At 49.2% G+C, this 12,503-nt stretch overlaps 2 protein-coding genes across 2 annotated transcripts; one reads left to right on the top strand and one right to left on the bottom strand.

Annotated features, from left to right (window-relative positions):
- The first annotated feature begins 1,213 nt into the window (after positions 1–1,213).
- On the top strand, positions 1,214–4,799 carry ELOVL3 (ELOVL fatty acid elongase 3). Its single transcript, XM_036769654.1, has 4 exons — positions 1,214–1,308; positions 2,975–3,106; positions 3,647–3,798; positions 4,363–4,799. Exons 1-4 carry the CDS (start codon positions 1,223–1,225, stop codon positions 4,797–4,799), a joined length of 807 nt encoding a protein of 268 aa, XP_036625549.1. The 5' UTR covers positions 1,214–1,222.
- A 1,841-nt stretch (positions 4,800–6,640) lies between these two features.
- On the bottom strand, positions 6,641–8,150 carry PITX3 (paired like homeodomain 3). Its single transcript, XM_036736956.1, has 3 exons — positions 8,033–8,150; positions 7,669–7,874; positions 6,641–7,234 (listed from the first exon to the last, which is right to left on the bottom strand). The coding sequence occupies exons 1-3, from the start codon at positions 8,148–8,150 to the stop codon at positions 6,641–6,643; spliced, it is 918 nt and encodes a 305-aa protein (XP_036592851.1).
- Between the last annotated feature and the right edge of the window lie 4,353 nt (positions 8,151–12,503).

Genomic DNA, 12,503 nt, shown 5'->3' with positions numbered 1-12,503 from the left:
AGCCGAGGAGAGGTGAAGTAGGGATACCCTGTCTTCCCCAGGACTGGTCTGGCAAGAAGAGGAGGTAAGGAGGGAGACCAAAGAGGGATCCTGACTAGCTTCCTCTCCACTGCCTCCCTCCCAAGAGAAGGGAAGCTTCAGAAATGATCAAGGAAATATGGAAGCTTCATCAACAACTGCCCAAACAAAACAACACTGACAACAACCTGGCTATTAGTTGCTTCCTCCTAAACCCCAAAAGAAAAACATCCTCAGTGACCTGCTGCAGGTACAAAGGGAGAGGTGTAATGAGTATGATGAGGAGGTTAGGCTAAATGACCTGTAAATTCTCTTTCAGATCTAAATCCTAAAATCCCAAAGATTTGGGGGGGGCGGTATTCTAATGGATCGTCCAAATTTCAGGTACATACTCTTATTCTGCGGGTGGGCTCAGCCAGTTCTAATTAGAGATTTTGCTCATTCTGCTTTTCAGCTCCCACCTCCTACCCTTCACTAGGGGAAGCTCTCGATCTGGTCCTGGCCTGCTCAGAGGTAGGGAATACATTGCCTCCACTCTCACTTTGCTGTTAGACAGGAAAGGGTTAATTCCTCAAACACAATAAAGTGGCCAGAGAGGCAGTAATTAACCCGAAGGGGGCCCAGATCAGAGATTCTGGATGAAAGAGGCAGGCTTGGCCAGGAGGTGTGGGGGTGGGAGAAGGAGAACGCAGGCACAGAGTGTGAGGACCAAGACACCGACGCGGTCAGTATTCAGAAATAGGGCCTGGGAACCTCTGGGAGAGGCTGGGTGAGGCGGGGGTGGAGTAAGAGACTGGGGCCTCAGACTGCGCCAAGGCGGGGCGGAGTCCAAGTAGTACCCTGCTGGGGTAGCCAATCGAGAGCTGGAAGACGGACCGGGCCAGGGCAGGACTCCGGCCCACGCTCAGGGATTGGGAAACAGCCCGAGGCAGGGTGGGAAGCCGGACTCCGGGACGCTGTCCCGTTTCTTAGCAATGCGGGCATATATACCACAGTGGAGAGGCGTCTGTGGCAGGGATTTGCTGCTCTTAAGCGCTTCGCTGTTGCGAGTCTCATGCTGTCATCGTCCCACAGTTCCCGGGGTCATTCCATCTGGGGCACATTAAGTACCGTAGAGCATTCTATCCTGGAATCATTACCTCAAGGATCCTCTCTGCGCATCTCCTCCCTTCTTTTGCTCTCCCAGGTCCTGAAGCAAATAGAAATGAACGACTCCTTCGAAGAGATGCTTATCCATACCTACGAATTCGAGAAGGTGAAGGACATTCGACCTTTTCTGTGTGAATATTGGTGAGTAAAATCCCCTTGCCTCTGCCCTGGGGGCACTTTTTGGACAGGCAAAAGTGAATCAGGACTTACACTCTGCTGGAGAGACAGGTCGTGGGGCTTAGGAGACAAGGCTGGGGAGTGGGACAGTGATCACTAAAGGAACTGTTCTTCCCCACTCGGAGGCAATTCCCTATTCCCTACTCAGAAGGGCAGGGGAGAGAGAGGAGGGGGGAAGAGAGAGAGAGAGAGAGAGAGACAGAGACAGAGAGAGAGAGAGAGACAGAGAGAGAGAGAGAGACAGAGAGAGAGAGAGAGAGAGAGAGAGAGAGAGAGACAGAGACAGAGACAGAGACAGAGACAGAGACAGAGGCGGGAAGGTGGGAATGGACCTTAAAACCTATTTGGGAGGCCAAGTCCCACAGAGTGTGTGGAGAGAGGGAAGTTCTCAAGTTTTCCTGCAGCTCTCCTCCAACTGCCGACTGGACAGCCGTGCCACCCACCCCAAAAGGTAGAGGTCCAAGTGAAAAGACCATCTGACATGTAAATGGGATGAAAGATGAAGTAAATAAACACACACACACACACAGAAAGAGAGAGAGAGAAAGAGAGAGAGAGAGAGAGAACAGGGACAGCAAGAGCCAGTGGGGAATCAGATTGTATTGATCTGCTTTTCCTTCCCACATCTCCCACCAGGAGCTAGCTCTTCCTCTATGCCCATATTCCATCCCACTCCATATTCTCTTCCTCTCTCCTAACTTCTTGGGAGAGCTATGTAGTAGATGTGTCCAATGAGGATTGTAGGTGTCTCTGGCTCTCAGGTGATGATAATTATGAGCCAGATTCAGTATCATTCCTGATGAGGGTCTCTTCTTCCCTCTATGTATGCATCTCTCCCTGACTTTCCAGAACTTTATCCTGGAGGACTGGGAGTTACTCTATGGGTTTGTGTATGCTTTTTCTGTCTGTATAAATGCATGTGTATCTGTATATGTCTGCATATATATGTACAGCTGTCTGTTAATCTCTCTGTGTGGAAATAAACATGGGGCTACTAGAAACCAGGGGCCCAGGGTGGGGTTGGCCCCTCTGAGTGAGCAGCCACCTTTCACAATTGGCATTTTGTGCCCTGAATACCCCATTGTCTAGGGAACTGGGAAAGGAGATGTCTGCTCTGCTCACTAGTTCTGTTCCCTCAGCTTTCCTGTTCCCATTGCCCCACCACCACCACCACCACACACACCAATGCCTAGACAGGGAAGCAGGAGAGACATGCCATTACCAATCAAAATCTCTGAGGCAGATGGGAGGCTGGTCCTGGCCCTGGCAATGAGGGAGGGAGAGGAGTCAGACTATGGATACAGGGCTGGTTTTCTTGCCCCAACCTAGAGTGGAAGAGGTAGACAAGAAGCCTGCTGGGGACAAACAGCAGGATATTAGTGAGTGTGTAAATGAGGAAGGGAATAGATAAGAAAGGCACCCTCAATACTTAGAAAGGTATGAATAAACCTCAAGACTCCTTTAGCATCGGCTGCCTTCCCTGACAAATCACTATACTACCAGGACCAGGAGATTTAATTGTCCGTATTTCCCAAAACTTAAGTGTGGCATTTTTGGGGGGAAAAATTCTTTCCAACCCCAAAAAGATTTCCCACAGTCCCTTAGTAATCCATCTCTCTTACCCTTCCAGGACAACATCCTTTCTCTTGGCCCTTATCTACCTAATACTCATTTTCATGGGGCAGAGATATATGAAGGACCGAAAACGCTTCAATCTACGAATTCCCCTGACAATTTGGTCTTTCTCCCTTGCCATTTTCAGGTATTGACTCCCAGTCCCTTTCTTCCTAAGGTTATTCCATATCCCACGGGTTCTAGACTTCCCTAAGGTTCACCACCTCCATCCCTTGGACCCCCAATACCCCCAAATTCCTTTCATCACTAGTGTTGGTCCCTAGCCAATTTTTCCCATTTCTCAGATCACAACAAATCTCAAATTCTCCCACCTTCTGGGCTACCAGTGCCCATCACCTTCCTTACCAGGATTCTTTGTCCTCTCCACCAGTATCTCATAATCCATTTTCCACTTACCTCCAAGCTTTCCCACCCTTTAAGTCCCTAATTTCCTGTGCCTTCAATGTTTTCTGAGGAATTTGACACCCCTGGAATCCCTGAATCCATATTCTCATGGTCCCTGACACTCTCAGAATCCCTTGGGGCTCTCATACCTTTTAGACCTCCCAATCCTTTGGGCTATAAGATCTCCCACTCCTGTAAATAGAGACTCCCTTTTAAGTGGGAGGTGGGGTCAGAGACAGTCAAGGAAGGAAGGCTTATTGGCTTTGGGCTAACCCTATTTCAGCATCCTGGGAGCTGTGAGGACATGGAAATATCTAGGAGCTCTATTGATGTTGGGGGGGCTGAAGAATTCCTTGTGCCACCACGGCTTCATCACTAATCCCACTGTGCGCTTCTGGTCCGTGCTTTTTGTATTCAGCAAAATTGTGGAGTTTGGTAAGTTACAATTTCTGCCAGCCAAGTTCTTGTGGATGCCCCCTTCCCACCTAGAAATTCTCTAGGAATCCCTTCCCCACTTCCCCGAAATGACCCCTTACCCTGAGATGCAGTTTCCTATAGGGAAAAGAACACTGGCCTTGCTTTCAAGAATATTTGGGTTCAAGTTCAGTTGTGCTATGCAGAAATGACATGCTCCTGAACTTAATCTCTCTAAGTTCCAGGTAATCCATCTATAGAACTGGGGTAATAGTACCTGTATTACCTGTCTCACATGGCTGTTGTGAGGAAAGTCCTTTGTAAACGAAGTGCTACATCAGTGTTATTATTAAGAGTAGTAGTAACAATAATAACCCTTCTTCTTACCTTGGGATCCTTATCCCTCAGAAGCACTTTTTTCACTCTGGGACTTACCCTTCCCTGCTGTTCCCACTTCTCAGGTGTGGCATGGGGACGAAATGGAAACCAGTGCTACATGGGGAAGTGGGCAGGTGTTCCTAATGTTCAGTGCACTTGAGGCTTCCGAGTCACAACTCTCACCCCCCCCCTCTTCCCATTCCCCAGGGGACACTGCATTCATCATACTTCGGAAGCAGCAGCTCCTGTTCTTACATTGGTTCCACCATAGCACAGTGCTAGTGTATACATCTTTCGCCTACAAGAATGGTGGGGCAGGTGGTTGCTGGTTCATGACCATGAACTATGGTGTACATGCTGTCATGTATTCTTACTACACAGTGAAGGCCCTGGGTTTGAAACCCCCTCGAATTCTGCCCATGATCATCACCACTCTTCAGATCACACAGATGTTTGTTGGCGCTTCCGTTGGCATCCTGTCCTTCCTCTGGCGCAAGGATTGTGCCTGCCACAACTCTGAGCAATACCTCTTCTGGACTTTTGCAATGTACTTTGCCTACTTTGCCCTCTTCCTAAACTTCTTTTACCAGGCCTACTTCAGAACTGTTCAAACCAAGGCTAAGGTCAAGGCCAAGAGCCAGTGAAGTCAGAAATCTAAAGGAGTAAGGGAGCCAACTACCTTCCTTTGGAAGGGGACCTTTCAGTGAAGGAAAAGTCCTGAGGGAGGGAATGAAGAACAGGGTCAGGCTCTGGGGATAATTGTGTGATCTCCTGCTACTCAAATGTGTTCCTGGGGAGGTAAGTGTAATTTACCAAGATGTGCTCCCTCCTTTTGTGTGGGGTTGGGACTTAAGAAACCACCTCCCACACATACACACAGAAAAAGCCCATGATTGGATATTTCTGTTTTTAATATGAAGGCCAAAGAGAATGTCCCTTTTTCAGGCCCTTGGGTAAGATGGAGGCCAGAGCTGGTCCTGTCAGAGAGAAGTAGCCCTGGCCTTCTGAGGTTATTTATATTTCTATGGAGAAATTTTAATTCTTCTTGCTATATTTTAAAAATTAAACATCTGAAAGAAATGTGTCTTCTCTCCCCTACCAGAAGTGCTCCTTGGAGTGGGACCTGCTTTGCCCATGTGGAAAGTTTGGCATGAGAATTTGGCATCCATGGCTGGGAATAGGAGAGACACATGAAGGTCAGCCTAGGAGAAGATGTGGAAAGAAATACCCCCACACAATTGTATGAACAATAATATACATAGAAACACAGACATATATGCATACACTGATGGCCCTTAGCACCAACGATGACTGTGGACAACACAGAGGCGTTAGTTGAGACGGAACCTATCAGAGAAAACACTGGCCATGAGAACAGGGAGCCCACAGGTACATATATCTAGGCAAACATAAACACATAAACACAAATAGATAGCAGTCACTTAAGAAATGTTCTTTATAGACTCATAGAATGTTAGGAGTAGAAAGTAAAATGAGAGAGTGGTACTAGATAAGGAAATGAGTCCGGAGAAGGGAGTGACCCTTGGATAAAGTAATTCATCAAATGAGTGACCAATCCAGAACTGGGGACCTAGATCTTCTGCTTCCTGCTCCTCAGCCTCTTTCCGCTGCACCACACTCCCTCAGTTTATAATGAGGTGACACACATACTCCCAGAGTCACCAAATGCACACATCCTCTATCTTATTTCCGCCATCCCCTTGTCCCAATCTCTGGAGGGATCAGGTCAGATTTGGTGACAGTTCCACTTGCGGCCACGAGGTGGCGCCGCGTCCGCATTGATTGTGCCAGGCGGAGTAGGCTGTTTCTCGCATCTCTCCACCTCTGTGCTAGCGCTCCCTGGCCTTGCTCTTTTCTCCCACTAAGCCATAGGCTTCGCTTCCCATTCTATATAAGGGCAAACCGAGGCTTGGAAGTTGGGGCAGAGAAGTGGAGGTTGAATGCCTCCACCTAGCGAGGTAGGGTTAGGAGTCCTATTTGGGGGAGGGGAGATAGGAGGATTAGATTATGCCCAAGGAGGCTGAACCCCAGACTGAATCAGCAGGTGGCAAGGGAGTCTCCGGTTTATTTGATTTCTTTTCTTTTCTTTTTAAACCGGGAGGGGGAGGGAGTCGGAGACAGCTGGAAGGGTCCAAGACGAGTTGGCAGGTGAACGCGGAACGTTTGTCCCCCACATATATCCCCTAGCGGGGCTCACAGTGACCTAGCTACCCTCCCCGGCCTCAGACTTGTGGCCACTTTCTGTACCTCCGGTTTGTCACTCAGGGTACCATAGAGACCAGGGACTGCCCGCTCCCCGCCCCAGTTCTTCCCAGAGGAGAAAGGGAGCTTTAGTCCAGACGCTGGGAGGGCGGAGAGGGTGAAGCTGAGCAAGCCCTGGGGAATTGCAGTCTAAGGCCGGGCTGATCTGTCCGCTGCCCTGCTCCTGGTGGGCGGGTGGGATTGGCTGGGGGGGACCGGCCGCTCATACTGGCCGCTCCACGGCATACTGGCACGGGCTGAGGTTGGCTGCAGGGGCCGGTCCGGGCACTGCGGGATAACTGAAGGAGGCGTGCTGTTTGGCTTTGAGCCGCAGACTGGCCAGGCTTGAGTTACACGGGTCCCGATATACGTAAGGGGAGGAGGCAGCGGCGGCTGCGGCGGCTGCCGAGGCGTAGGGGCAAGACACCGCCCCCGAAGACACGGCAGCCGGGGCCAGCCCCGCAGGACCCCCGCCCAATCCCTGCAAGCCTCCTGGTCCGGCCACAGCTCCCGCAGCGCCCGCAGCAGCTGTGGGTACCATGGAGGCAGCTGTGGCGATAGAGCCGGGAGGAGAGAACACAGGCTGCGAGGCCAGAGGGCCCACATTGACAGAGTTGAAGGCGAAGGGAAAGGTCTTGGCTGCAAGTGGCGGGGCCAAGGCCTTGGGCGGCCAGTTCCCGTAGGAGTACCCGGGATACAGCTCCTCATAGGGAGGCACCAGCCCGCCCAGCGACGCCCCGAAGCCGCCTTTGCACAGCTCTGCTTGCTGGCTCCTCTCTCGCTTCCGCCACTTGGCCCGGCGATTCTTGAACCACACCTGGAGACATGAGGGGACCCGGGGGTCAGAAAGGGCAGTTAGCACGGGGGGACCCGATAGACCGAAAAACAGTAAGGGTCAGAGGAACTCAGGGTCAAGGGGATACGGAAAACGAGCTGGGCACTGTTTCCAAAAGGGGAGACAAAAGGGTGGAAGGAGGCAATGGACGTGGCTCAAGTAAGGTGTAGAGCTGAAGGTGGGGCGGGGTTAGGAAGTAAGGAGACGATTGGCTGGACCAGGTAGGGTGGAGCCACGGGAGGGGGGAAAAAGCCGGCCATACCCGCTAGGTGGGTCCAGGTACGTGCGAATAGTAAGAAAGACTAAGGGGAGGGTCGCGGAGCGCAGGAGAAGGTTAGCTAGTGATGGGTACGATATGGTAGGGTAGGGTAGAGTGGAAGAGAATTGCTGAGGATGGGAAGAGGTAGCACCCATACCCGAACTCGAGCCTCGGTGAGGTTGGTCCACACTGCAATCTCTTCTCGGGTGCTCATGTCCGGGTAGCGGTTTCGCTGGAAGGTCGCTTCCAGCTCCTGCAGTTGCTGGCTGGTGAAATGCGTGCGCTGCCGTCTCTGCTTCTTCTTCAGGGAGCCATCCTCAGTTGGAGACCCCCCTGGCAGTTGAGGAGGGGCCTTCTCTGTATCTGGATGGGAGTGAGGAAGGGCAGAGTCACCCCGGCAGGACCCAGGTCCCCCACTATGTTTAGGCCACTGTGTCCTCCTCCAGTCAGTGCAAGGGTCACGCTAGGCCCCAACTAGCCCCTTACCAGGGCCCGCCTTCTATTCTAGGCCTCTCACTCACCGCTATGTTCCTGGCCCTTGCAGCTGTGCTCCGGGTGAGGGGGGTGGGGAGTGCCGGCATCAGACAGAGACAGTGCAGGGCTCCTGGCCTCAGCCTCACTCAGCAGGGCAAACTCCATGGGGCCCAGAGCAGGGTGGCTCTGGAGGCAAGGAGGAAGGGTGGTCAGCGGGAAACCTGAAATTGGCAGCCTAGGCCCTACCCCCACCCCCCACCCCCCAGTACCCAGGCTCCACAACCTAGGAATCATGCTGGACTCTTCATTCTCAGCTCCCTGTGGAAACAATTGCCAAGTCTTATAGATTCGGCCTTTATAATATCTCATGCATCTGTTCCCTTCTCTCTACTCTTGCCATAATCACCCTAATATAAGCCCTCATCACTTCTCACCTCCACTATTGCAATGGTCAACATATTGGCCCTTTAGACTCTTCCCTTTCCAATCCATCCTCTGTGCAACTGCCAAACTGATATTCCTAAAGCATAGGTCTGACCATGTCACTCCTCTGCTCAAGAAGCTTCAGTTACTCCCCATTGCCATGAGGATAAAAGATAATCTCTTCTAACCCTTGACAATCTTGCTCACTCTAAACTATCTTTCCCGGCTGATGATATCCTCCTCCCACTCACACGCTCTATGCTATAGCCAGATTGTGCCATCTTCTGCCTCTGTCCCTTAGGCTGCCCCCCAATGACTGGAATACTCTCCCTTCTCACCTCTATCTCTTAGAATCCCTAGTTCCCTTTAGAGATCAGCTCAAGTACTATATCCTTTAAGAAGTCTTTCAGACTCCCCCAGTGGTTATCACCTTCTTCCAAATCATTGTGTGTTTATTCTGTATAGATCTTGTATTTACTTCTCTGAGAACATGTTATATTCACACAGATACCCTATGGAATATAAACTCTTTGAGAGCAGGAACTGTCTCGTGTTTGTATCTGGTGCTGAACACACTGGGTGGGCACTTGAATTGTGGGCCTGGTAATTTATGATTTACACTAGAGTGGGATGCATCAGTATTCCTTACTGGTCAAGTGAGGTGAAGACTGATGGCCTTGGGAGGCAATGACTATAGTTACTTCCATCTATACCAGTATCTAAGTTCTGGAAAGAAAAGCCCTCAGAGGGCTCTATTTGAACACACACACACACACACACACACACACACACACACACATTCAGACAGACATCTGTTGATGTTCCCTCCTCCCTATATAAATAACTACATGTGCGTACAGACACTACACAAATGGTTTCCCTCCTATATCCACAGTTAGAATCCTAACATACTCCTGTCGTCTGGACACCCTGGTCTGATTTTACATCTAATGCAGAAAAAAATACTCTGTAAGTAACATACTACATTTTCTTCCCTGTGATCTCATAAACACATATTCATAGGCACACAAGCTATCAAAAACATTCACACATATATCCTATACACACCCCCTCCATGTATGACTCCTTTCTGTCTCCTATAGGCTTGCTTGGAGAAACCATTGTTGGGCTTAGCCTATCTCCATTCAATTCAGTTTAACAAACATTTATAAGCACTTATTACATACACTGCCACACTAGAGATTGGAGGACATGAAGAACATAAAAAGAAACATATTCTGCCCTCAAGGAACTTATATTTTACTGGATGGGAAAGCCCTAGGAATTCAGCTCCTAGGGTATTTCTAACTCTAGGACAGACACCCATGTCCATATTGGGCTCCTCCTATTTTATATTGTCCTGGACAGTGACCCCCTAAACTTCGACTTCTTAAGGGCCTTGAATAACTTATTCTGGTGGAAGGGGGCTCCCCCAAAAGGTATAGGGATCCCAGCATCTCCTTATGGGGAAGGGGGCTGGGTATTCTGAGGTGATCCTGTCCTGGCAGGCAGTGGGGAAGTGTCAATCTACCTTGTCAGCCCAGAGTAGTAGTGGGATTGAGTTCTATGCAAAGCTTGGCATCATAGCATTAATATAGTAGACAAGCCCCAGTTGAGTCATATTTCACTTTGCTTCCTCTGAATTTGTTGTAAGTACTTCCTGGGAAGGAGCAGATGGATACTTATTTGCAAATGGTAATGCCTCTTTTCTCTACCCAACTGTAAAGGATCACAGCTGCCCCTGTCCCCAATACAGTTACATCCTCCCCCCATCATTCTGTGGGCATGCCCAGCCAACAATCCTTTCAGCCACTAGTGCCAGCTACTAGTCACTCTCTCCAATCACTAACCACCTTATTCAGTCAAAAGTCTCTCCCTTGTCTATCCTCTTAACTCATCCCTCTAAGACAGGGGTTGGGGGCTGGAGCCAAAACCAGGAATGGCTCCTAGTTTTTCCTGTAGTCAGAGAAAAGTTGACTCTTCACCACTCCATCCTCACCTTCAAAATATCTTTCTCTGGGTCTAGAGAAGTGAGTCTTTGAGACTAGAAGGGAAAAGGGAAAACATGGGAGAGCTGTGGAGGTTGGGGGAAGGGGAGAGGTCAGGAAGCATGAGGGCCCTCAAGACCCTCCTGTAGGCAGGTCAAGTCACCCAGAAAGTATAAAGAGAAACCTTGGGATAGTAAACAGATACCAGAAATGAGCCTTCTAGAAGTAGATTCAACATCTTTTACTCTTTCTCTATCATTTCTACTTTCTCACCAATTCCTACATACTCACCTATCCCTCCCAAATCTCTAGTTATAAATGTTAGCCACCAGAAAGAACCTCATTCTTAAGAATAGGTTGAAATTTTTCTTGCCTGGGTACAGTTTAGCTCTCTGAAGGTGAAAATATATAGGGCAGAAGGATCATACATCTCTTATTCTCCTACCAAGTTAGAATCCTCCCCCTACCCCTTGCCCATTTATTACCTGAGTATGAGAAGAAAAGAGAAAAATAGACAAAACCCAGGAGTCCATCTGTTTTTTCCCTACTCCTTGTCATCTAGATATATCCCAGAGTCTAGACCAGGCCCTCTCTTTCTTGGGTGCTGGGAGTGGTTAATAACCGACCTCAGGGTACTGCTGTACCCATAAAGAGCAAGGGAGAAGGGTTCAGGGATGCCCAAGTCTCATCTCAGTTAGTAGAATAGGCACCTAGATGGCATAGTGGATAGAGTACAGGACTTGAATTCTAATCCTTCCTCATACCCTTACAAGCTGTATGACCCTGGGTAAGTCACTCAATCTCTCTGTGCCTTAGTTTCCCATAAGTAAAATAGGAATAATAATAGCACCATACCTCACAGGATCGTTACGAGGATCAAATAGTTAATGTTTGAAAAGCTCATGTAACTAAGCGCTTTATAAATACTAGCTATTATTATTAAACGAGTCCTCACACATTTTTGTTAAATAGGGTCTCACATGTTGCCATAGGTCTTTGGGCCTGGAATCTTATGATTTTGCTTGTCTTGGATCACATTCACCTCTGTCCCCCAAACAATCTTTCAATCTCCAGGCCTTAGTTTCTTCTTGCATTTGGGGTGGAAGTGGTGAACATGTAGAAAATTAGCAACCAGAAAAGGAAAAAAAAGAGAAGACATGGGAAACAGAGGCCAACACTCATACAACTCACAGGGTTCATGTTCACTACAGTAGTTATTCATATACTTACATGGAGACAGACATAGTGACATTTGTACACACAACCGCCTTTAGGTGCTCACACACAGAAACAACCTCATACACATCTACTATTACACGCTATCATTCATACACAGAAATACTCCCTCAGACACTCAAGCTCAGACAGACATACCCACATGGAGACGCAGCCTTCTCACCCTTGCTCTGTGACAGGGACAGCTGCTTTGAATGCTTTGGAGTCTGTGGCTCTCCCCACTTGGGCCCCTTTCCACCCCATCCCCCAGCCCCTCAGCAGGCAGGCTCCAGGAGCTAACAACTCTCCCCCAGGGAAAGAGGAACATGGATGGTTCAGATGCTCAGCTGGGAGAAAGCCTGATAGGCTGTCTGGGAGAAGAGACAGGCCTCAGGCCTCACCAAGGAACCCGATGAGGGCAGAGTGGGAAGAAGATGCGACGTGACCCCACTTCTGAAGACCCATTTTCCCTCACATCCCCTGTTTTCTTAGCTATTACAGCTACATCTACGTTCCCATAGTCCCCTGTGGAGGACTCTTACTCCTTTAATGAGGACAATTATGGGTTATGGGGAGGACACGTTAGTCTGAGCTCAGCAGTGGATGTGTGAATTGTAGCAGACAGTTGAACCTGCAGATAAGATTTAAGCCGAGAACCACCTCTAGAACCAGGGATGGGTCAGAAGTGGAGTCCTGAGGAAGACAGTCACTTGTGATCTTAACATGGGGAAGGAGTTTAACAACAGGAAAGACAGAGAAGATCCTTATGTTTGGAATAAAAATGAAGCTATGAAAAAGAAAGGAGAGGACCCTAGAGAATGGACACTTTATAAAGGAAAGAACAGATCCCAAGCTAGAGGACAGGGTAGAAACCAGAGCTCCCTAGAACAGG

This window comes from Trichosurus vulpecula, chromosome 8 (genome assembly GCF_011100635.1).
Source record: "Trichosurus vulpecula isolate mTriVul1 chromosome 8, mTriVul1.pri, whole genome shotgun sequence".
Taxonomy (NCBI): domain Eukaryota; kingdom Metazoa; phylum Chordata; class Mammalia; order Diprotodontia; family Phalangeridae; genus Trichosurus; species Trichosurus vulpecula.
The sequence above is the reverse complement of the archived record's forward strand: the minus strand, read 5'-3'. Positions and strand labels throughout refer to the sequence as shown.